This window comes from Cheilinus undulatus, linkage group 19, assembly GCF_018320785.1.
Source record: "Cheilinus undulatus linkage group 19, ASM1832078v1, whole genome shotgun sequence".
Lineage (NCBI taxonomy): Eukaryota > Metazoa > Chordata > Actinopteri > Labriformes > Labridae > Cheilinus > Cheilinus undulatus.
The window spans coordinates 30,348,676-30,375,181 of NC_054883.1; the positions used below are offsets into that span (position 1 = coordinate 30,348,676).

The following is a 26,506-nucleotide window of genomic DNA, read 5'->3' on the forward strand; positions in this document are numbered from 1 at the left end:
TGGTCAAATGAGGTTTGGGCAGAATCTGATTAGCTGAGTACTTTAGAGAGTGAGCGACAATAGTCAGCTGATCTATCACCAAATGGGAAATGGGATAAAATACTCCTCATTCTCAGGATACCTCATGACTGTTGTTGCACTCACCTTATACTTACTGTTTGACCATTTTCTAAGTTGTAACTGTATAAATTAAAAACGGCAGACTAATCAAAAGTTCTAATTCTTTTCTATGGAGGCCAATGAGCCGAATGCATTATGTAGCTGCAAGAATTGTGTTCAGCTTGTGACACTGGGGGAAGGGGTGGGCAATAGGTCAATTACAGCATGATGATGTCTATACAACAGATAACTGTGCTCAGGCCTGGTTCGGCCTGGAGCAATGTGAGTGCAGGCCAGCAGGGGACAAGGGAGGGGGAGGATAATCATGCTCCAGTACTGTATGGAGCAACTGGGTCTAGTGCGAGTATGTCCCAAAACTACCATGCTAAAAAAAAAAAGGTCAATACAGTAGACTTGGATGTAAACATGTTAACTGTACTAAATGCATCACTGTAGTTTATTGAAGCATCACAGAGCCAATAGTAGGACCTTAAAGTATTGTTTGAGTATACAGCAACAAAAAAACTGGTTGCAATACCCAAAGAAAACACAGTATAAACAGTTCTGTTTGATTACCAACATACTTGGAAGCCAAAAAATCAGTAAATACCAGTTTTATATAAAATTAAACATTTTGGAAAAATCTTTGAGTTAATGATCATAAATTCTCACAGCACAGCCTTAGACCAGAGGAAAAAAATGCATTTTGACAATGACAATCCTTGAATGCAATCACACAGCTCTTTAATGTGTTCTGAGTGAATGTAAGTACGTAACCATGTGTTTGGTGGTTTTGTTTTGACAACAGCAAATTACCAGTGGCTATGCAGGCAGGCAGGCTGTGTCATATGGCCTTGAGGTTATCACTCAAGTGAATAGCAACAGAGTCAGTTTCTCTCTATCTGCAGAGACGCTCTCACTGCCTCAGGAGGCTCTCTGTTCAAATGAAACAAATAGGCATTTCTGGAAAAACAAACAGTGAAGGGACCAAATGTACCCCCCTGCTACAAACTGAGCTCCATTCACTGCCTCAAACTCAGATAAGTGCATTGTGCCAAAGAAAGATTTCAAGTGCAGCTTTGTTTGAACATTGCAGTCACGCAGAAAGAGTTTTCACTCTGAGATCTTAAAAGGTGCTGGAAAATCTGCAGGACAGTTCAATGGTCATTGTTTCACACAGGGTGGTGCATTCAGGGGTTTAGGGCTGTTTTTCCCTTCAGTGATGCCAGCTTCTGCTTCACTGAGGGGCTACTACCATTACACAGGGTGGAGGAATGTTAAGTATTTTATTATTTTCTGCCAACCTCTGTGGGAACCAGCGCTCTCTGGCTGTTTCGGGGGTGGTATTTATCGAGGCCACGGCATAAACACAGACCCCACCCACTGATTAGGGGATGCATTCATTCTACACTTTAGGGTGTGGGAGAGAACGAGATGGGGGGGTGATGTGAGATCAGGTTACCATGACCATGAAATGAATATTGTACTCTCAGGCTCTGATAGAATCACCTATCACCCAGTTTTGCAGAGCATACACGTGAATAAAAGTAACACTGACTCATAGTTTCATAGTCAGCGACGCAGAAAACAAATCAGCTGTTTGTCATTCCAGACACAGAGGAGGGATTGTTGCCTCGCCTGGCGTGAATTCAATCAGGACTTTCTTCCAAAAAATCTGGTTGAATTATGTTTTTGTGATGTATATTCTCTTCCCCGCAGAAAGAACAGATTGTATAGATTTTAATTTAGTGTAAGTTGGAAAAAAAGTCTTCTGAAGGTGTTCACAATGTTCATTCTCTTTGCACTTCATTCAAGGACACACAAACACTCCCACACACACACATACAATGTATTCTTCTATTCATTGTATTGATTGCTTCCTACACATGTGAGAACCCATACTGGGTATGTAGTTATCCATTAACTCTTACTTCTCCATCTTAAATGTTACTTTTATCCCAAGCTAAACTTATCCTGAAGCAGATCTCAAATACCTTAAAACTGGAACTAACCGAGCATGTTTTATTTGTTTTCTAAAAAATATTTGACACACTTTTTAACAAGGACAGTCTTTCTTCGTCGTACTAAATCATATGATGTACAATTTTTAACCTATATCTAAAAAAAAATCAAAAGATTCCTTTAGAACAAAAGCCTCTTTGTTTCTTTTTTAATCCAGTCATAGATCTGTGTTTTACGATGTCCTTTGCTCGCTCACTGTGCTATCTGAGTTCACGTCTCGCTCTGAGCCACTGACCTGGGAGGCAGGCCTCTGCCCAGGGGGTCTTTGTCCTCACACAACTGTGAACAATGTGACTCCACTGCTCTCCTTATCACCCTTATCCAAACTCAGATCTATCGTGTATTGCAGCTGATCTGGGTCGCAGATCAGTTTCAGATGAAGTTATTCGACTCCTCTGCTGCGGGACCTGATGAAGGAAACGGAAAGTAGATATAAGAAAAATAAATGCTTTTAAGTGTACAAGTACATGAAGTTGGACTTTCTGCCTCCAGTAAAGGAACATTTTCACATCATTTTGGCATTAAATGATAATTAAAACTTAAGCGGTATAACATTTTGGAAAAAAGTAAAGTCACAAAGTGCTTCATATTTAGGAGATGGTGTGGTGAAATTACTAAGTAAAGGCTGATGCTTACATATCAGCATAAGTAACATTTACATAAATCACAGAAACCAGTACACATTCATACACAAGCAGGAGTAAAATGCACCAACAGAAAGTATTAATAAAAACGATGACTTATAAAAGTAAGTTTTTTGCAGTGGTACCCAATGCAGGGGTTGGGACCCCCTAGGAGATTGTGAGACACTGAAGGAGGGGTCAAGGGATGCTTTAAATAAAGCATAGAAAATTTTTAAATGATTTCGAATTGTACATTTCACCCATTATTGTAAATATATAAAAATGGAATGAGTTCAATTCAAAATAGCATGATAATTAAGAAGTGGGATAAAAGCTTACATAAGCTGTGAGTAAAAAAAAGTAATCCTTAAAATTTACATTTCCACATAATGGTTTGTGCACTCAATGCTTTAACCACCACCAGGGACAACGGGGAGCCCCAGTCTCTGGAAGTGTTAATTTGAAGGTTATTGTCTAAGAACTCTGGGAAACATTGTTAAATGACTAAAATATACAAAAACTCTTGGGATTGCTTTGCGTCAACCTGCAGCTGTAAAATAGGCTGTGCTGGCTGCAACTGTTTTGTATTGACTAATTCTCTATAGCTGCTTTCACACTTCGTCTACGTCTGAGAATTTCCTGAAAGTTTTTGAGGCAAACTGAGCAAACAGTCAAATTTATCATTCAGGCTTTACCCAGACCTTCTCCTGCCAGCCCCCTTGCAGAATCCCTTGTACTGCATATGAGAACGCAACAATCAGGAAAATTCATTACGGGCAAGTGTGAGGGGATGATGACATTTTTCTCCCTTTGCTTGCTGCACAACCATGGACAAGATTTGCATGCAACCAGTGCAAACTCCAAGCATGTGATTAAACTGCTGCATTATATTCTCTATTCACTGGTAAGCTCTTTCATTACTGAGTCTATCAAACTATACCTAGTATTGATATAAAGGTAAATATACAGCATATCATCAAATCAGACTGTTTTGCTTCATCTATTGTTGCTTCAAACATTTCCACTACATTCCTTTATGTCATATCATGCCTCCTGCACCCCACTCCCCCCCTCAGGATATAGTCTCTTACAGTGATAAGCATCTGTGAACGAGCAACTTAAGGTTTCAGGTGCCTGAAAATTTTTAGAAATTTTCATGAGTGCATGCGCAAACTGGAGGTTCAGAGTTAAAAAAAATGCTCAAATGAGGCTAAGAGGGCTTAGTAATGAAGGATCTAGAGTTCTCAGAGCTTTACTCATACTCAGATTTAAAGTCTGGATATCTCAATTTGTCCCTATACTTAATTTTCCACTGTGCTGTTTTCAAAACATACCTCTTGAGGAACCCAAATGTCAAAATATGGCATGTTTATAAAACACTAAATTACAAGAGAAACCATTAAAAACTGAAGTTGGCTTTTGTGCTGTTGGCTTAATGCAAATACCATCAGTGAAATCCCTCCACTCCTCGTCTTAAAATGTTACTGTTGTACTTATGAGGCATCATAAGGCAAAAATATTTGCTCAGCTGCAGTCACTTTGCCCACAAGTGACAATTATGGTGTCATAATAAATGAAACAGCCCAATATAACAGTAGCACAGGCTCCCATTGGTTTTAAAATCAACACACTAACTATGATGACATCTACCTGTCACATTCTACTATGTTGAGTTGTAACAACAAAACCCCTCATTTAAAAAATGCAAGAGTGCATTTACAGTTATCACTTATTATGACACTATTTCATATTCAATGGAAGTGGCATGTAGTGACATACTACTTAAAAAGAAACAACAATCCTGGCATATTGGACGCAATAAATGAACCAATAGCTGCTTCCCTTTTAGTGATACGTTCATTTTTTACGCTCTATATTGGCCAATCTGTCATTATTTTCTACATGTCAACCATGAAATGTCATAAACTTGTGATAAAAGGTCAGCTTTGAAAAAGAGATGCATAGGTAGGTACTCTGTGGCTGGTTGGCAGGCTGGATGGATGGCTAAGAGGAGATGGATGAATGGCTAAGGATAGATTGATGGCCAGCGATGGATGGATGGATGGCAAAGAATGAATAGTTGGATGGTTACAGATGGATGGATGAATGGATAAATGAGAAGAAAAAGATTTATAGCCAAAGAGAGTTGAATGAATGGATGGCCAATGATAGATTGCTGGCCAAGAATGGACGGTTGGAGGCCTATAGATGGATGATGGCCGAGGATGGAAGAAGGGTTATGGATGATTGGATGGATGAGTAAGAATGGTTGGTTGGAAGGCTATAAATGAATGGATGGCTGTATGGCTGGATGGATGGCTGGATGGATGGATGGATGGATGGATGGCTAAGGATAGTTTGATGGCCAAAAATGGATGGATGGCAATGGATGGATGTCCAAGGATGGATTAAAAGCCAAGAATGGATGAAAAGCCAAGGATGGATGGACAGCTATGAATGGATGGATGACCAACAATGGATGGCTGGATGGCTATGGATGGATGTAAGGTTATTGTTGGCTGGATGGACGGATGGATGGATAAGAAGAAATAGATTTATGGTCAAAGAGAGTTGGATGAATGGATGGCCAATGATAGATTGATGGCCAAGAATGGATGGTTGGAGGCATATAGATGAATGATGGCCAAGGATGGAAGAATGGCTATGGATGATTGGAAGGCTATGGATGAATGGATGGATGGATGCCTCAGGATGGATGGCTGGATGGCTGGACGGATGGTGTGACAGCTAAGTGGGGATGGCTGGATGGATGAAAAGTTGTTTAAATATATGGTAGGATGGACTGATGAATGGCTATGGATGGATGGATGGATACATGTGTCCCCAAGGGATATTCAAGGGCTATTGCACAAGAGCAACAGAAAGAGCATGAAACAGTGAACAAAGGGGACCCAGCTCCTATCCCTCTGTCCTGCACCAGGAGCCCAGTGTGGTGTCTTTCAATCATAAACTACTTACACAAAAAGAGAATGTTTTTATGATAATTTAGACAAATTACAGTAACAAATGATTACTTTTCAGATGCTCTAACTATAAAACATTCGACTTTTCCTTCCTTAACATTGGTTAATAATTTACTGAGCATAAAAAAACTCTTATTTGTCTGAACAATGTTAAATGTATTATTTAGCAAATTATTTCAGTTTTAGTTTTTCCACAATATCCATTTAAGATGATGAATGTACAACACTGAAGTCAAGCAAAAGTTACACTTTATATTCCCTATGTGTATTATGGAAAACCATACATGAGCTGGTCTCACATGCACACAGGTTGACCAGAAAAACCTCCTGGAACAACTCACTAATTGGGTTGACAGTGATGCATTAAAATGGGTCATCCTGTAATTGCTCTTTCCTGTGGCTACTGGCCGGTCCGGGATTACATAACGATGATAAAGCTGCCGACCTGGCCTTCTGAGATAAAAGCTGCCATGACGGACCCTGTGCATTCTCTAAATGCTTCATCTGAAGGAAGTGATTACGGCAGAGCTGCCCGCTAATGCTCCAGCGGGACCCGATGTTGGACTCTGTTATTCATCAAACACATACAGCATGAGGGCTGGCAACTTTGGAAATGCTCAGATAATGAGTGGGCATGTTATTGTGCAATGATAAGCATTCTGTTGCATTTCATACGGTGACAAAAGAAGTTTCGGCAGCTCTTATAAATGGGCCCAGACTCTTCAAAGCAAAGTGTCCACAGTGTCCTACAGGGACTAAATGAATGGCCCCATTAGAGACATAAAAGCGATTCCTTTGCAGGCCTACTGAGACCGGCTCCAGGCAGCACATCGCCATATGACTAAATCAGATGCTATGGCTGACAAATATGGCCTCACAGCTGAGAGCAGCACAAAGGGCACTCAGTAGTCTGCAGAACATGCTGCTGCACTGAACACAATGTGTCTCCTGTGCAGAGATGTTGTTTGTCTCATAAGGCGCTGGAGTTCTCAGGTTGTGGCGCGACTTAATGCTGTGAACTTATGCAATGTCTGCAGGAAAAGAGGCCTGAGAGGCACGAGAGAGCTTCTAAAGAGGAAATGATAAGAATAAGTCAGGGTGACGTTGTGTCAATGCCAGATAAGTGATGGCATGTTACTGGAATGAAGAGTCATTCATGAAGGAATCTGGCTGGGTATTACCAGACAAAAGAGGGGTTATGGGAGTTATAGTTTAGCTTTTGTGTAACTTTTTTCTGTTTAATTTCAACCAATATGAAACTATGAGCAGCAAGAACCTTAATTTAAGTCTAAACTTACAATGAAACCTCTAAAAGTATTCTCAAACTTAAAGTAAAACAACAATCAATACAAAACTACACTTACTTTATGTCTGATTTTCATCCTGCAAAGCTGTGGTGTCAAACTCCTCATCTGTGCCCTCCCTAAAAACAAACAAAAAAACATGATCTATGTTTATTTTTTTGACATTTCTGTGTTTTTGAGTTGTGAAATAGGGGCTGGACACTCTCACCCCTTTAAGCCTAAAAAAACTAAATTTGGCATATTGTGTAAGTAAGGGAAAAACACAGCAAATCAGTGCAAATAGCTACAAATAGCTGTAGGAGAAAAGCTACATCTCACAAAAACTGACTCTACAACTGTTTATTTTAGCTAAATTATTGATTTTTGGCTCTTGAAGTATATGCCATGTCTTTTATTTCAAACTGGATCGCTTATATTTGGATTGATTGGGATTTTAGCCAATCAAACTCAAATATAAAGCATTTTGGGTTAACTATGTTCTGCACACATATATAAAATGACCTGATTACACCTGTTAAATTAAGTATGAAAGTATGCTGCTTTAAACCAATTAAACAGAAGTCTTGCAGTCCTTGGTTACATGGATAGAATATCCTAAAGTATGTATGAAGTAAATTTAAATATACATAAAGCCTAAATTATGTGAGATGGCAGTATAATTGAGTGTAAAGATTCTGAAATGTGTGATCTCTTGCTGCAGTGCATTAAAAAATCTAAAAAGCCCAAATGAAGCAGCTTGGGAAGGAAAAACTCTTTACTTGCTGTGATTATATTTCCTGTCAGCACTAATGAGATTTTCACAGGTAGACATCACCTCTAATATTCTGGTCTGAAATGTTTTGGGTTATAATTAAGCATTAAGAGTACAGGGTTGCTTCCATGTATAATAATAACTAAACTAGGGTAAAACAAATTCTTTAACTGTGGGGGACTACTCTGGAATATTAATTTGGCTGCATGCTCTTTTAAGTGCAAATGGGGTGAAAAAAATAGATTTTTTAACTACTGACACGCTGCACTTGTGGAACCTCTGCTCAACACAGAGTGCAACTTTGATCTTGTATTTTTTTCTGTGATTAAACAGAAGTGTATAAGAACCCTGAGATAGAGAGAGAGGTGAAATAACATTTCAGTAGAGTACAACTTCAATGCAAAGCAAAAATTTAAGGAGCTATAACAAAACAAGTTTGAGGGTTTTTTTTATGTAAATTTGATTAAGACTTTAACATTGCAATGTGTCTTCACAGGATAAGGCTAAACTATCAATCACACAACAAAAAAATAGGAATCATATAAATGCATTTTCTGAGCAGCTTGTTGTATGATACACATTCCAACTTTACCATCTTACCGTGAAATACTTACATCTGTAAGCCTACTTAGTTAACATCAAGGGGAACGCCCAGAAAATATCCCATCCACTTCACACTGAGGGAGAAAACAAAACATTAATCCCAATGCTGAAGAGCTGCTGTGTGACCTTCTGCACAACAAAATCCAAATCTTTCATATCTCAGTTTTATATTTAACCCAACCAAAGTGCAGAGCCAAGTAGGAGAGCAAGCAATCTGGCGGGGGGACAAGCTTGGTCTGTGGGATCCAAAATCATAACATATGTGTTCCTGTGGTTTGCACTCAATTTCATGTAACTAGCATTATTTTGACCCTGTCCAAACAATGTTGGATTTTGTTGTTGGATTTTCTTATGCATTATATCTGCAGCAGCTTGACTGCATCTCTTACCATGAAATTCAAGCTGGTAGCAAAAGACATCAAGGAATCTGGGAATGACACTGTGCCATCGAATGGTATCATTCATCCCGTCTTACATATAATGGGCAACAATCTGATCTTTTTCTGTTAAGTTTATTAGTGTATTGTCTTTTGGCAGGTGACAGTAATGACTTAATGTAGGCATTGCACATTGTTAGCACTGACATCTGCGTTTAAAATCTGCATATTCACAGCATTGCAGGCTGGGGAAAAAGATGTTTTCCCCAATGGGATGCACCGTCATCAATTATGACACTGTGTTAAATGTACTGAGTGCCAATGTTTAAAGATATTTTTGTAGGCCACCCCAGAACTTCATTTCATCAACCTAAAGTCACTGGATTTTCAGATCACTGCTGAAAAAAAATGAAAAAAGTTTGGTACTTATACATCATTGTTGATAATCTCCATAAAAGAATGCCATTTCCATAATTTTTCAGTGTAAAAAAGCTACTAGGCTATAATAAAACTACACTGCACTTCAACATCACCACCACCAAGCCTCTGAATTTTACTTAGTGCTTTTACCTCCTCTTAGACCTTATTCATAGTGTGACCAACAAATTGCCAGGTTTCAGTCCATCATTTTAACACAGACAGACTACAAGACCAATTTAGCCTGCATGTTTGGCATGATGGTGTTTAATATCCCTGACTAGATGTGTAAAAGCTTCAATTCTTCAAGAGGGTTTTTTTCCCAATTTTATTTGATATCTTAGAAATAAATGTTCATGTCTCTTAAGCTTGTCTTTACTGTAGCTCAGACCTTATTATAGTCATTTATCCAAAAAACAGACTTCAGCATGATGAAACTAGACTTGCTAAAATGTGTATCCACATTTTGGTTTTAAGCTCATTACTGCACCACTCTATTGCTGTTTTTATGCATTAAAAACAAACTTGCTTTTTAAAGGTTTAATCAATGGATATGATACTATAATATTTAACTGATGAACTTTGCACAGATTCAAATGCCTTCTGAGACATAAAGCAAAGAATAATTGTTTTACTTAAAGGTAATTCTAATGGTTAGAGGTGTTTAGGTCAGTTCTGGGGTTAGTTTTACCATCCAAGGTTCTCTAAGCCATATTCTTTAATCTTACCAATATTTTGCTTTCCGTCTTTGTTTATTTATATTTTGGAACATAAAGGTTTTCTCCATGGTCTTTTAAAAAAAGTAAAATAACTTCTGTCCCCAGTCTCTTAAAAATAAAACTGCCTTGCTAGGAAACATACATGTGAGATGATAACACAATTACATCCGTCCATTCGTGACTCACTGTCCTGAGACGTGTGTTCACAGCAGAGGCTGATGTCAACACGCAGTTAAAACCTCGGTGAACTATGTTGTAAGTGTTTCTAAGTTACACAGAGACACACTGGGCTGTTTTCCACTGAACGGGACTGAAACTATTTCGGCTCACATGCGCTGTCTGTGGCGAAACATGTCGCTAACAGAAAACACCGAGAAAGAGAGCCAGAAATCACCACCAGCGGGTTTATATACAAACCTAAAAATAACCAGCCAATCAGCGAGGAGCAAATGGGAGTCAAACGGACCAATTAGAACGCACGAGGAACCAAACTAAGTCAGCGGCGAGCGGTGATTGGCCGCCTGTGATATCATTTGCAAGCTCTTACGCTGCTCGATTCTCATTGGCTGGAGCTCTGCAGGCGTAATCCTGCCGTGCGGAGGGGGAGCTGAGGGGGGGGCGGGCTCGGAGGTTTGAATAGGGAAGTTTGCAGAGCGCAGTTGTTCCCCATCCAGTCCGGTGCAGTGTTTGCAAACACCTTGAGCACAGAGCGAGAGAAGAAGGGGGGGATCATTCACTCACTGACGGACGAACGGACCCATCTTCTTCTTCTACCGCTACTTTACACCTTCGTCTACTTCTTCGTGGCATCGCTGTGGATCGCTCTCACCCATCTTTCCTCTCGGTCTCCGTCTTTTTGGGTGTTTTCTACCTGAGATAAAGTGCAGCTAAATATTTTTAAACACGCTCGGGAAAAATGGATGTTCTACCCATGTGCAGCATCTTTCAAGAACTTCAAATAGTTCACGACACGGGCTATTTCTCAGCCTTACCGTCACTGGAGGAGTACTGGCAGCAGGTGAATATTTTTAACATCAACTGTTTGTATTGAAGTCTGTATTTTTGAGCTAAGCGGAACTGAACGCGCGTGAAGTTTAGTAACCCAAGTCGTAACTTAACGGTTGCTTTACACAGGTTTTCCCGGTGATTAGACTGCGCCCGTTCATTCAGCAGTCATTCAGTGTCGTTATGAAGTTTTTGGCAGGCTGAAGTGGATCAGTGTGTCAGTCTGACAGCTGGAGTGGAGGCTCTGCTGCTGCGCCAACATGAATGAAGAGAGAGAGCAGCGTGCTGTGGCTGTTTCTGCTCTGCTGTGATATTACCAGAGGGACTTTTATAGATTACAGAGCTTGTTTCAGTTTTAAAAGTGCCCCTACCAATTCGAGATGCAGTATTATTTTAAAGTGCAATCTATTATTGTGTTTAAGCTTTGAAATGTGTCATTTCCCAATTTTTAAGATTGGATCCAACTGCTTTGCCACTGTTCATTCAAAAGCTTTCCTTGATGCAATTTTTGAACCCCACACTTCATCTCATAAGCATCCTGTTTGGATTGGAATCCTCTCCACAACATGACACTACCAAATGTCAGCCATGTCCAATTCCTGCTTGCATGAGTAGACACCAGGCCTGCACAATATGTGGAAAATCTACCGTGTAGAACTGCTACAAAGGCCTCTTTTCATGTTTTATTATTCAACCATTCTTTTTACTTATAATCATTTTGTCCAAAATGTCAGAAAGTTGGGAAAAAGCTGATCATAGTCACCCAGGGTGACTGCCTGATGTAACAAACCAAAATGAAAAAGATTTTCTAGTTACAAAATGTCAAAAAGAAGCACATCCTTACATTTATTAAGCTTGACAATTGTGTCATCTTTCTTAAGAAGATCTCTGAAATTGTTCATCAGTTATCTTTTATTTGCTATTTGTGCTCTTTCAATCAATTTTATGGTCACTTTTGCAGTTCAATACGATGTAAGACAACATAGTTTAAAGCTGCGATTACTTCCAATAACTACTCACATATTGAAGTACTGCACATGTGGTGTGCAGACCAGTGTGGTACAACTTGCAAGCCAATGGAAGTGCATCACGTGTACCATTTCTTATTCATTTGATTAAGGCAGCCTTTTGCAATGGGTTTCATCCACATTTTCATGTCACAGTGAAGATAAAAATAAAATTTATTGTGCAACTAGAGCAGACCCAGGTTGGCACAGCTGGGAGACATCGTGTTCAGGCTACATGAGCCCACAGGGATATGTTTACTCTTCATCTACATCCTCCTTGTCCAGCCTGTCGTCTGCTGGCACCTTCCAATGAATGCTTTTTGAACTTTAACGGCCTGTGAAGTAAATCGGAGTCAGAGTATCTTTTATGATAGAGGCTCGTGAGGAAGGATGTGATTGCATGTCAGAGGTACGCATGAGGAAGAGCGGCTGAATGGCTCATGCTGGAGAGAGGAAGAGAAATGGAGGGAGGGAGGGGGTTGAAGTCAAGCAGCTTCCTTAAAAGGACTCTAAATTTGTTCAGTGAGTCATTGGAGCGCTGAAATGACAATGCATGTTTAGTGTCTGCCTGCTGATCTCAGGTGATGTGATCAACTAAAACTCTCCTGCACCTGAGTTTAAAGAGGCGGGTGCATGTGCTGATGTTTGGCCTGAGGGTTAACCCATAATCAGAGTTCAGGTCCATAAATGTGGAATCTTCTTTTGTACATTTTTATAAAATGATGCAATCAAATGATTTTAGTCTACATGGTAAAGAAAAGCTCAGAAGTCCCAAGAGCCTCATTGCATTCTAATGGCTTGTGTATTTTTTTTAACAACAGAAAGCAGCCTGACCTATTTGAGTGGCTTGAACCTACTCTTGGTCAGCATTTATTGCTTTAGATTTTTATTGCGTCAATAATTATTCAACACAGCCCCATACTTGGTCTTTAAAATGTTGAGCCTGATTTCAACAATGCATAGAAGTGCAGCTCCAGTTTCCTAGTTACAGCTTCCTCCAGCATTTAACAAATATTACAGCACACAAGGCGTTTTGTGCACATGCATCATTTAAAAGGATTCCCCACACAGAATCATTCTGCAGCTGTGAATGAGCTTCCTCTCTTCAGGGGAGCTGCTGTTGTAATTCATTTATTCTTACTCGGTTTTCTCCTTCATGCAGACATGCCTGGAGTTGGAGCGCTACCTGCAGAGCGAGCCTTACGTTTCCACGTCTGATCTCAAGTTCGATGGCCAGGAAGACCTCTGGAGCAAGCTGATCTTGGCATGTGGGGACAAAGCCAAGTCTGAGTGTGACCCCACGCTGCCCCGCGCCCATGAGGAGGACAATCAGGACAGCCAAATCTTGGACACCAACAGTGTGAATTCTGACGCCAGCAGCGAAGCTTCAGACAGTTCTGAGGAGCTCTCGCCTACACACAGCTTTACCTCCAACCCTCTGGGCTCCGTCCTGGTTGGCTCTGGACCTTTTAGCCCCTCTGTCATTAGCACTCCGCCGTCCTCTCCAGAGGCCAACTCGGAGCTCGGTGGCGTGACGAACCGCTGGGTCGCAGCACACGCAGAGCTGCACTTGCCAGTCAAAATCAGGAGTGGTGGGGTGGCAAAAAGTACAGAAAAAACTGGACTCATCTGCGGGGATGCTTCTCCTGACGGCAGGAGGCGGATACACAGGTGTCAGTTCAACGGGTGTCGCAAGGTTTACACGAAGAGCTCGCACCTAAAAGCACACCAGCGCACTCATACAGGTAAGCTTATCCTGTCTGTGTAAAAGGAAAGATGACATAAGGTTTTTTCTGATGTTTCAAAGCAAAAGCAGCTCATTTATTGTCAAAAATGTCACTTTTATTAAGTGAATGAGGACAGAAAGTGTTTTAAATTCAATCCTCCACCTGAATGGTATTGTCCAGCCATTGTGTAATGTAATTAAAGGTCCACATTGCATGATGTCCTCAGCTGGAGCACAGTGAGTATTAGCTCCGCATGGCTGGATACCTAAACTGTGACCTAATCTATCTGGAATGTGACTGACTGAGCCAGTGAGCGGGCAAGAGACACAGAGAGGGAGAGGAGGGGGGAGAGAAGGGGGGAGGGGTTGCACATGGAAGATAAAAGGACTTCAAAACAGATTGAGTTTCACCATGGGAATGGGGTGAATGGGCGGGGAGCCAGGGGGCACCAAGTCGGAGGGGCTCTGAATGGTCATTTCTTAGTTTTGATTAGCGTGAAATTGCTCATGTGCTTTTTTTTCCATGTTTCATTCTGCACATTTTAAACTGCACAGAGCATTCTTAGCATGTTTCAGGTTGCATAAAAACCCGAAGTAGTAGCCCAGCAGGTTCAGTGGAATCTGGATCACATACATCTTGTCAGCTCCTATGTCATGTCATCCAGCCGTGGCCTCGGGGTGATTGATCTGAGCGTATTTAAATAACAAAAGCCCAGAGCCAACCAATCAAATTCTGCATTCCTTCTGTCCCAATGTGAGCTCCATTAATCTGCCCCCTCTTTGCCCTGCAGGTGAGAAACCGTACAGGTGTTCATGGGAGGGCTGTGAGTGGCGTTTTGCACGAAGCGACGAGCTGACCAGACACTTCAGGAAGCACACTGGGGCAAAGCCATTTAAATGCAGTCACTGTGACAGGTGAGCAGTTGCTACAGCAAATACTCGTGATGTTGATTGTCATTCATTCATTCTCTCCTTTTCATGCATCATTCAGATAATGTCCCCAAAGATCTGAATGATTGATGCATCATTTTCAGGTAGATCAGGGTTTGACTAGACTGATGAGTATGCGCATGCTCACTTACATCAGACGATCAAAAAGAAATTGCTGCAAATAAAGACAGATGCAAAGTTGCTTCAAGTCAGAGTTGTCATTACACAGTTTGTCCATAATTTAACCCATACCTTGGCTATGATTTACATATCTATATGCCCAATATGGTATATTTTAACATTTATTCACAAGGAGCACATTCAGTATTGTATTTGCATTTCCAATCTTAGGTAAAATGGCCATGGTGTAAGGAAAACCTAATCACATTAGCAACCCCTGAGTGACATAGTGTTTAATTTGTGCAATCAGAACATTCAAATCTGCATTCATAAGAATTACAAAAGCCTACAGCATCCAATCATTGTCACTTTTTTGCTTAGGATGTAGCATTTCCTTAATTTTTAGGTAAACTGTATTTACATTAGAGCTTGTTCACGAGGAATTTTGACTATTACAGTTGATAGTTTTGTTTGAATGAAGTTTTTACATCAATTTCGCTCCAATTTTAGTCTGCAGAGGTGCTCAGAAGGCTGCTCTCTCAACAAAACAACCAAAATAAATAATCTTTACCAGTTCAGCTGCAGATCTACTGTCTATTTAGCTGTGATGCTTTGTGACATAAATTACAGACAGTGCTGAGAGGATTGCAGACGATACATTCAGAGCATTCTCTGTTGGACATAAACATGGTTTTCTGCATAAAAGACATTAATACCCATATTTGTGATAAACTGATATCCACCAATCAGTTCACCTTTCTTTACTCTTTGTAAAGACAACACTAAAAATCTTCATTTTGAGAATCAACACAGCCTTACAAAACTTTTAAATACTGTGACACTTAAAACTCTCAAACCTCTACATATTAAAATCAGTCCTGGCATCAAAAATTCAGCATTTGTCAGCTCTGATAAACATGAAATACAACCTCCTTAGTAGGAACTGACACATCCGTCGTGACTTTTTATAAATTTATAAAACACTTGATCAAATTGATTCCAAATGTTCTTATCTCTTAAGGCATTGATGTTTAAAACCACTGATGCACAAGGCCCAATAGAAAACTCGTTTCATTCATTCTTTCATCCACAAACGGTCCGTGTTTTCCTTGTGACTCACCTCCGCTCCCCCTCCTTTCTCTGTCCCCAGATGTTTCTCCAGGTCCGACCATCTGGCCCTCCACATGAAGAGGCACATCTAAAGCAGAAGGGAGCGCCAACCAAGCAACGCAGCAAAGTTTTTTTTTTTTTAAACAAAAAAAAAAAAAAAAAAAAAAAAAAAACTAAACGCAGTCTCCCGACCATGCAGTCTCTTGGTTGAACTGTCCCAGAGCGGAGTGGCGGGAGTGTGTTCCAGCCAAAGCATGCCGTTTTGCACCGTACTGAAACCCAGTGCCTCCGGGACCTCTCTTTGGAGAAAGGCGCTCTGAAGGTTGTCTGTTGCAACAAGAGGACAAAATCATAAATGGGGAAGAAGAGGAAGAAATCTTTTTTGATTCTGAGAAGGACACATACAGATAAAAAAAGAAAAAAAAAAAAAAAGAGTGAATGACTTGTGTGTATGGTGCATGATGTTTTGGGGACATCTCCCGGACAGCAGATACACTGGTACTTTATGAAACTGTCTGAGGTAAGCATGTGTGCACTGTGAATGTCTGAGATTGGATCACCGGCCCCCAAGGAGAGAAGATTTCTGGGAAAAGAGATGGATTGATGAGTGATTGATGGATGGAGCGGGGCTGGCTCCAATTTTGCTGTGGACTGAGTGGGTTTCTGGGGTTCCATTTGTGTTCCCCTGGAGGCAGGATGGAGGTTCCTGCCTGTCTGTCTGGCACCCAGATCGGGGACAGGGGGGCTTTTCGAGGCTTTGGAGGCCTTGGGTTTGTGACCCTAGGACCCAAACTCGCCCCTCCCACTGGTCACTGTATGACAGGAGCTTTTTTTGGTGTTTTTGGTGCAGCTACTAAATGTGCAATGTGTTATGTAGCCTGGTTTATTATTTTTTTACAAGCTACAAAGCTCATTTGTAGTCCAATTGTATAAGCTGTGTGCTTAGAGGTATAACACAACTATACTATAACTTCAGTATCATAGACAGGTGTTGCATGGTTCTAGGGTTTGTTCATTTCATGTTTCCACTGTAATCAGGACTGCAAATAGTTTCAATAAAAGTGCAGCTAAAGTGCGAACGGTTAAATGTTACAATATTGTACATAAAGCCTTGATGATTTCCTCTTTTTTAGTTATCACCTTCACTCTCATCTGGCTGGAGATTTCACCATTGCTTCCTCATTTTCTCATTCATCATACGCCTTCAGGAGTTGAGTTTTTTGACTTTTTCATTTTCTATCTAATAATGCACTGTTGACCTTAATGGTGCCTTATGCAAGTGACTCAGCCCGGAGGCAGCGGGGGGTTTTTAAGCTCTCTCGGGAAGTCACATTTGTTGTATGGGTGATTTGACAAGCTCGATCAAGGCTCAATTACAGATTAGCTTGCACCTCTTTGTGTTTAATGACAGTTATTTTCATCCATTTCCAGCGTTAATTGTGTTGTTAAAAAGGAAATGTTCCTAAAAGCACCTTTTCTCAGTCGATTGAGTTCTGTTTTTGAAAATCACCAGTTTAGTTCAATGTTAACAAGAAAATGCTGTATGTTAAGAGCACTTAAATTCATTTATTAAAGATGTTAACTACTGTGTAGTATGTTTTCAAGTCTATCACACACAGATCTAAGCTAGAGGTGCAAGAATTAGTTGATAAATTGAGCAAAAGAAAGAATTGTGGTGTTTGATTGATCATATGGACATTTTTAAACAAAATGTTCATTATTTTCATGTTTCAGTTTTGTAAAAGTGAGGATTTTGCTGCTTTTATTGTCATGATCAAAGTAAATGAAGAGTGTTTTTGGTTTTTGACGGTTCTTGTACAAATGAGCTATTTAAAGACTTCTGACCAAACTATTAACTTTGAAGTAATGGTAAGTTGCAGCTCTTCCCTGAGGTACCAAAAAAAACGATCAAGATGAATATAAATGGCTTTCTGGTTTAGATGCTCCTTTTTCCTGTATTCCACTGTCACCATCCTCTCCTCCCCGTTCCCTTTCGTCCCTGCAAGTGGGACCGAAGAAAACGCTAAAGATTTATTGTAATTAACAGGCTGCAGTCGGACAGGCCTCGCCTTGTACTGCCTCTCCGTAATGAATTGCTAAAGGCTTTGTTGGCATGGAATCTGTCACAGACTGCTGACTGTGTAGGTTGGTTATTGACCAGTCTGGGGAGCGTTGTTTTAGCCGAGCTGCTACAGTGTTATGAAAACCACAGGAGCAGGCAAGAGAGGGGGAGGAGATACAGATCAAACATCGATGGTGCAGGTGGAAATTTGTCAAAAATCCCATGACAGCATCTCCCTTTGAGGAAAATCTAGATTGTATTGGTGGTGGAGGATGACTAGATCGTTCTCAGCACTGTTTCAGTTTAAACTGATCCACTCGAGTTCAGACACCTTGCCGTAAGAGTTCAACGTTGCGGCACGTCGCACCGCGGCATGCTACAACTTATGGATTTCAGATCGGCGGGTGGAGGAGACAGGATGAGTACAAACTTGAAACTGCTTGCTGCGATAGATTTGGGAGTTGCTGGCACGGCCTTTTGTGGCTGAGAGGAAAAGAACATCTATTCAATGAGAACAGAAGCCAATATTGTTCAAGAAGTAATTGAGCCTTGATTTAGCTCCATGTTTGCTCGCATCTTTTACACTTTTCATCATCTCTTTCATCCCACAACTACCCAAACTCTTCTGTCACACACACAAACACACAGCTCTTTGTTCTCAACTGAATCTTTGTATAAAATGAAAAAAAAAACAACTTTTGTAAAATTGTTATGTTTATGCTTTATGAAATTTTTATTTGAAATTGTTTTGCAAAATTGTTATATTTCTGTATGAATGTATTTTTTATTGGAATAATAAGAAATTCTTATCTGACTTTGGCTTGCTTCCTTTGTCTCATTTGCTGCTCAGTTAAAGATGCTTTATATGCCCAGAAATTCGGTTCAAGCATTTCAGTGGTTCCTTAAGCCTTTTGATATATTTCCTGTATAATAAGACTCTGTGGTCAAATAAGTTGTATCTCTACCAAGAGCGTTCAATGTCTTAGCCCCAGGAACTTTATTTAAAGATCATGAAGGTTGCCTAGGCTAGTTGCAGTCTGCTCTCTCATGGCAGTCCAAAGATGAGCGAAAATATGGCGATTTAAGACGCATTTTCACTCAAAGCAACTAGAACTTGTCTCATTGATCAATTTTCATTGAAAAAGGCCCCCATAAATTATCACTGCCTTGTTTCCTATGCATCTCTTACTGCTGCAAATATCACAGTAATAGAGGTTTGTTTCCAGCACTATACTTAAAATTTTAAGCCATATTCACACTCAGCAATCCGTACTGTGCCCAAGCACATTTGACCCCCAAGTCCAGTTGTTTAACAAGTGTGAGCCATGATCAAGCTTGCCTTGCCCTGCTTCAGCCTCACAAGCACACACACAGGTGCGCAACGTGGTCAAGATGTACTCCATGAAAATCGATGCACAGCCTTGCATACTTGAGAAACACGGGAATGTTAAAGGACAGTAATACAACTCAAAATAAGCCACAAAGTCAGTAAAGTTGCAGTCATGTTCCACCTTGATTTTGATTGTCCTGATTCTAAGCCCACACTTCTCAAAGCTACGCTTGTTTACATGATGACATGTTCTATGCATTTGGGTCTGGAGCAGTTTGAGTGCAGACCAGCAGGGGGCTGGGCATAGACAGCTGTGCGTTATGTTAGTGATAGTCATGTGACCAATAGCCTGGCACACACTTTCAGATATTTAAAATCTTAAACATTCTTATTCATGTAAGCCCTTAAATATGGAAACATAACAACAGATTTAACAGTTTCGTTCTTTTACTTTTTGGTGTGAAACAAAATGACCAAGACAGCACACCACACACTAACAGATCCTGTTTACTGACAGGACTCTCCACTCTCAGAAATCCAAATCTAGCTCAGTCAAACATGAATCAAGAGTAACAAGCTAAATATGAGTGTTAGCTACCTGATACAATATGTGCAGTAGCAATTTCTGCCCATCTCCCTCCCTTGTCAATTTGCTCTATCTTTGCCATGGCTGTGTTTGTTGTGCTTCCTCCTTCAGTCAGCTTTCTTCCTGATTGAGCAGATCTGAGAGTCAAAGATCATTAACAGACCACACACCACAGGAAAATCTGTCGATATTCTTTAAAAACATTTGGTAATCAGACCTTTGCTGAGTTTGGTCGGAAGGGTGGAATCAGGCCAAAAATCCTACAAGGGATCACCCAAGGAAATGAAAAGCTTCTTTAGCTCATTATCTTTGTCAGAAGATTGGTGTGACATGATTTTTATACCAGTTTTTCATTCAGTTGTAACTCAACCAGTGTATATAAATGACCACCTCCACTTCCAGTTCAGGATGTTTTGATCTCTCACAGTTAGTGCTTAGTAGGGGTTGCATGACTTGAGAATGTTTAAAGTCTGACTCGACTCCGACTAGTCATTGATGACATCATGAATGATTCTAGGAGAAGGGTATAGTTTAGAATAACCAAAAATTTATACATTATGAAAATCATAATCCATGTTCTCCCAAGAACAGGCAGCTAACAAACATTTTTTGGTACGAATGCAAACAACAAAATGTTAATATGGTATATAACATACCAGAATAAAACAGGTCCCCAGACTGAATCTTGAGGTAAGCCTTTAGGACCTCCAGAAAAGAAAAGGTGGATCCAGCCATCTGAACACATTGCCAATCAAACAGTTGGCAAACCATGATGCTGTTTGGTATGATGTGCCAATGTGATGAAGCACATTTATTAGTAAACTGTGGTCTACCGTGTCAAAGACCTTAGATAAATTAATTAAAAGAGCTACACATTAGGCATTGTAATTGCCTAATCTTGTGATAAATGACAAGTCGACTTCATCACTCAGCAGTAAAGTCGACTGGTCGACTAGTCAACTAGTCTATGCAGCCCCTAGTGCTTAGTAGTTCTTGGTTCTTCTGTCTCTCCACTTATGAATTGAAGCACAGTGAACATAAGCCAAACACAAAACTTTTTTAGAATTAGAAGTCATTGCAGAAATAAAACGCTACATGTACCAAAACAACAAACCTTGTTTAACACTGCAGGCCTCAGAGTTCTTGCACTATTTGGAGCACACAGACCTGCAAATTGGTGAATTTGGGGATAAATCCATGTAGCTTAACCTTAATTAAGATCCTGATCCCTGGGAGCAAAACACAGAAAGTTCCACTAGAAAGCAGCTCCAGGATTCATAGTTATTAAAGCTCATTTTGTCATTAGGAGATTTGCAGCTTGTTGAAGGTGAATGCCTACATTTCAACCACATCCTTACTTCCAGTAATACGGACCAAACTAGATTAAGGTCAGAGTGCCAGCACCAGGGTACATAGCCGAAATTTCTTTCTAAAAGGGGAATTCTGGTAATTCTGGACCTGGATCCTGTTGCTCTAAGAGGCCAAAAGGCTGCAATATAATCCTTACAAATCACTTTGGTACAGGTTGATTTTGTCCTTGATAGGGTTTCAATTTTTTAAAAAGGGTGTCCTGGACTTTTATTGTTATTTATGTCAATTTCACTCTGCGTTGATTGTACTACATCTTGGTCATTGTAAGCTGTTTTAAAATGTGCTTTGGAGGTGAAATAACTTGTCTACAAATAAATCTTTACTATATCTTTAATATAACATCTCTGACAAAAGAATTCTTTTGGTTCTTTCTGAGAATGAGTGTAGAGCTGTCTGGAATGTTAGGTTTAAGTTGTTTAATCCCCATCTTTCAGGTATCCTCCTAGCTGCCCCCTCCACAACACACGCAGTAGTCCACGGTGTCTGGACCAGCCCAAGGGGTCCCAAGCACCTAGTGTGTGGTGAGCTGGATCAGGTCTGGAAAGCGTATCAGGTGCCCATAAAAGCACAGCTGCTGTACCGTATCAGGCAGGTACCCACCCACCCCTTCTCTCCAGAGCACATCAGCTTTGGACACATGGTCTTGCCAACAATACCCAAAGATGCGCCAAAGACAAGTTAACACAAAAGAGTCCAGTCACTGGCCATCAATTAACATCCAGGCCTCATAAGAGTGTAGTGAGACCGGAAGGACCAAAAGACTGACTTTTGTCTGCATGCCAGGAACACCACACTGTCTTGCTCAGCAATCTCATGCAGGGGTCCAAGTCTGTGGTTGATCTCAGCCTTGCAGGCTGCAGATGGATGGATTACACTGCCAAGGCAGGTGAACTGTTCTACAACTTCCCTGCTCTCACCATTCACACACTCTCTCACCATTCACAGACACTGAGTTTACTACAGATGTGTAGATATAATCACATGATGAGAATATTTAAATTTAACAAGGATTTCTGACTGTTCCAACATTAATGTATGACATCTTTTGTGTGGTCATGCCATTCCACATACAGCAGGTGCCCTTTTATTATTTTCACCCCTGCTCCTCAAGCATCCAGAGTACACCACTAACATGCAGGTATGCTGTTGTGTGCATAGTGACTTTTGCCTGTAACTGTTTACAAATCACTGTTGCTAACTAAAGCACAACTGCACATCTATTTGCTTTATATTGGCTGTTTTTAAGCCAGAATTCAAATCAGTTCCTGTCTGCAGTGGCACAGAGGGACACATCACAGGCTCTCTGTGTCTCTTTCTCTCCACTGTGAGCCCCTCAAGGCCTCTCCTCCAGTTTCAAAGTACACATGCGCTGTTTGGCAAAGCATGATGTGATGATGGAACAGCCTGTCATTGGTTGTAACAGCCCATGTGACATTCATTTTGGATAAACATAATGTTGCTAATGCTAAGCTAGCAGCAGAGACAAAAATGGATCAAAAATTGATATAAAGATGTTCAACATCAGAGTAACTGGTATGGATTCAATCTTTAAATGCCCTTGAAAGTCACCCAAGTTCATGGCTTGCTAGCTACACTAAGGGCTACACAGGCATGGATAGCGTCATTAGAACGGCACAGCCGAGGGTTTCCAGAGGGAATCAAGTTAAGTGGCTATGACTTATGGTTCAAAAGTTATTTCCCTTTTTACAACCTGTTTCTCTTCTTGTCATTTACAACAATGTCAGTGTTGTCAGAACATTACACAATTGGAAGGTTGTGGGTTTGATCCCCAGCTCCTGCAGTCACATGTCCATATGTCCTTGGGCAAGACACATTACCCCCAGTTTACTCCTACTGCTTCACTGGTGGGAACATGTAAATAGGAATGAATGGGATTAGCTTACACTGGTAGCCATCAGAGTATGAATTTTGAGTGAATGGTGTGACCTGCAGTGTAACAGTGCTTTGAGTTGTAAGATGACTAGAAAAGTGCTATACAAGCTCAAGTCCATCTACCTTTACCATTTAAAAGAACCCTCAAATCACAATCTGAGTCTCTTATTGTAAAAACAACAAACAGAGGATAGACCTTGATCAATATCATGTTGCAGCTACAGCCTGATTTTTGCTGTAGGCAGAATCAGTTAACTAAAAATATTCAAACTTAGTGGACCTATTAGCCATTTTTACCCCAAAATATGTAGCAATAGGGCCCATCTTTTCAATTAACAAATTTAAAGCACAAATATTGTATTTGTGCAGGGTAAATTCTTTGTAAATCAGCCCTAAACAGCCTCACCTTATTTTCAGTGAGGAATGGTTCTTTGGAAAAATGAGTTACCAAACAGAGAAACCTGGTGCACCTTGTCCCTTTGGCAAACATTTAGATTTAGTGTCTCCCCCCGTAGAAAAGTTTCTATAAAACCTCACTGCAGTGCTTTCACTTCTAAGAGCGACTGACTGCTCTCTCCTTAGAGCTAGCTAGCTCTCATCAAAGCAGTATAAATAATTTATCTCCATCTCTTACAGCCCATGGCATTTAATTAGAGAGCCGCTTTTATACATTTGTTAGATAATTACTCTACTTGACACAGATAATGATACAAAACAGCAGTGGATAAAGCAAAGAGCCGGGTTTGTGGTACAAACTAACAAGAAAATAGGATGAAAAAGAGCAGAGACGACAGCCTTCCTGCTCCCGTTGCTTATGTTGATGACCTAGAATGGGCAGGCAACTTATTAGCTCCTCTGATTTCAGTAAAAGCTCTGTGGTTTATAAATGAAGCTTTGCCTGCAGTTGGTAATTAAGCTCACTTTGGAGAACCTCCCAGCTTTGGAGTGTTGTTTTTGCCTCAAATGCTGCAGCCCCTTGATCTCTCAAAACTGCTGCCCCACTTGATTTCTCAACTTCAGATCTACCTATGATGCAAAATGAAACGCAACCGGGGAAAAAGAGCCATTCAGAGTCCAAACTACTCACTTAACCTTAAAAAAGACAGAATCTGGGAGTTTCAGAGTCTTGTTTTAACCTCTCAGGCAAATGTTGAGCTTAGTTTCCCTGCAGCTGACATCCTCACCATGTAAGCCAACATCGTCATGTGAAGTGGACCATAGTGGATAAAGTTTCTCATAAATGTGGCACTAAGATCACATATTTCCTTTGATGTTTCTAGACTGAACATCCTCTGACTGCTTTCCCACATTGCTTTTGTGACAGAGGCTTATGGGAAACAATTCATCACTTTTAAGTTGTCACACATCTTATCTTAATGTCTCAGGGGAGAGCATGAGACCCTGGATTGAGTTAAAAAGTAATGGTTTGAGTTCATATATCCGCCTAACAGTGCCGGGAACTAACAACATACATTAACCCAAATACTGAGGATTAATGTAAAAGTGTGAAGAATTTGATGCCACTTTTAAACCAGCTAATGTTTTTCCATCATACTGTTCAGTGAGTCCTTCTTGTGATTTCCGGCGTTTCATTTAAATGATCGTTTGAGACTCAGAGTTAAAACAGCCTGTTACAAACCAAATGTGAAAAAGACAGGATACAGGAACTCAAAAATCATTTTCAACCTATATTTACTGTAATTAAATTCAGCACAAAGATTAAAAAGAAAAACTGATAAACTTTGTTCTTCTGAGTAGATTCACACACATTTTAATGGATGCTGCTGCATCGAAAATAGTTGTGACAGGAGCATGCGTACCACTTTGTTATGTCACCTTTTCCTCTAACAACAGTGAAAGTGTGGATTGAAGAGAAAACTTGTTGAAGTATCAAAAGTTGAATTCTTCATTTGTGCTTCAGTGATGCCTCAGTGTTATTTACTATTTATAATTAAACTGAGACTCAGCAGAAACAGATGAATGTGAGCTCTAAGGAACAAAGAAATGAAGGGAGGCATATCTGAAGGGCTGAATTTCACTTCACTTTTGATCTTTAATATCCTGTCGCTTCTCAAGTTGGCACCAAGAATTTGGTTATTGTTCCCAGAGGTAGTGAGTGTATCATTATGTATCTTAGGACGACAGGTTCTGGAATGTTACGAAAACACTTCTTTGCAATAGCTCTTAAATCGTACACGTTTTTTTTATTAAATCAAATTACATTGATAACGGGCTCAACTTTAAACTGTATTTATATATTGTGTATGCATTGCCATGCTCAGGATGGGAAAGTATAAACACGCCTTACAGCTTTGGCCTATTCAATTAGCGGCCCAGAATCAACCCCCAAGATGCCCACCCTGCGGTCATGCCAGAGATGCAGAGGGCAACCTGTGTCGCAAGTTTTCATAAATTCGCCCTGTATTTCAGACTGTGAGTGCAACACTCTGTGTAACCTAGCAACAGTCTACCTACAGTGCACTGCGTTGTTTTGAAGCATGGCTAGCGAAGCAGCCCCAAAATACCGAGTATAAAACATGTCCTTTTCAACTGTAGCTACAAATGTGCAAATTTAGTTTTTATGCACTGTCAGATATACCTTGGTAAGATGTGACCAAAATTGTTATTTACAGAATGTAATTTTATTTTCTAATTCTATTTATTTTATTTCTATTCAAGAGAAAGAAACATTTCTACTACCTCAGGTTATGTTCAGATACAGCTCTGTTGTGTTTTTATGCACTTTTTGATGTGCTTTTGTCATGTTGCCTAATTTAAAAGGGAGACTATGAATAAAAAGTGCATATTTTTTTCATTAAATTGATCTGTGTTGGTTTCAAAATTTGATCTTATCAGCTGCTTACTGGGTGCTGAACATGTCTGGCCCGGCTACATTTCTTGCTTTTAAAATTTGGCCCAGTTAAATTTGTTATTGAATAGCCCTGTCTTAAAGCTTTGGCCTATTTCTGAGGTCACCTAAATTGTGAGATAAAATAATTTAACATCATTGCCTCATGATTCATAAGCAAACACAAAGACAATAGACTTTAGACACTAAAACTAGGAGTTAAAAAACATATCTGATATAATATGAGCTACCATCAGAGCATAGTTAATATAAGCATGACACTTCTTCCTAGCTGACTTTCATGTTTTAGATGCATATATTGGATTGGTTCATTTTTAATATGATGCGTCATCTTGAATGTTTGAATTTAGTGGTATTTGAAGGTGTAAGCATGCAACTTTACTGACTCTGACACGATGAACTTCCTCTGTCGAGCCAAATCCTTGGATGATTGTTTCCAGGAAGCAGAAGGACTCTGCAGTGTTTGTCAAGTTGATATGGGTATTCAGCCACAAAATACAGGCACTTCAGCAGTTAACACCATAGGCCTCTCCGACTTAAGAAGCTTGAAATGTAATTTAAACATCAATGCATCTATGTAAACAACTTAGGAATCCCA

The 26,506-nt window shown here is 40.2% G+C and overlaps 1 protein-coding gene and 1 long non-coding RNA gene across 2 annotated transcripts; one reads left to right on the top strand and one right to left on the bottom strand.

The window, feature by feature from the left end:
• Positions 1–2,341: 2,341 nt before the first annotated feature.
• Positions 2,342–8,452, bottom strand: LOC121526983. The gene is made up of 3 exons (XR_005993365.1): positions 8,398–8,452; positions 7,093–7,151; positions 2,342–2,528 (listed from the first exon to the last, which is right to left on the bottom strand). It is a non-coding gene; the product is annotated as an uncharacterized LOC121526983 (long non-coding RNA).
• A 2,096-nt stretch (positions 8,453–10,548) lies between these two features.
• Positions 10,549–18,673, top strand: klf6a (Kruppel-like factor 6a). The gene is made up of 4 exons (XM_041814066.1): positions 10,549–10,917; positions 13,074–13,656; positions 14,429–14,552; positions 15,838–18,673. The coding sequence occupies exons 1-4, from the start codon at positions 10,816–10,818 to the stop codon at positions 15,887–15,889; spliced, it is 861 nt and encodes a 286-aa protein (XP_041670000.1). The 5' UTR covers positions 10,549–10,815; the 3' UTR covers positions 15,890–18,673.
• The last annotated feature ends 7,833 nt before the right edge of the window (positions 18,674–26,506 follow it).

What these genes read in the sequence shown, in the direction of transcription:
- klf6a (XM_041814066.1), top strand. Translation starts at nt 10,816, where the DNA reads ATGGATGTTCTACCCATGTGCAGCATCTTTCAAGAACTTCAAATAGTT. An exon ending in TGGAGGAGTACTGGCAGCAG is followed by an intron (nt 10,918 to 13,073) that starts GTGAATATTTTT and finishes TCCTTCATGCAG; the next exon opens with ACATGCCTGGAGTTGGAGCG. An exon ending in AAATGCAGTCACTGTGACAG is followed by an intron (nt 14,553 to 15,837) that starts GTGAGCAGTTGC and finishes CTCTGTCCCCAG; the next exon opens with ATGTTTCTCCAGGTCCGACC.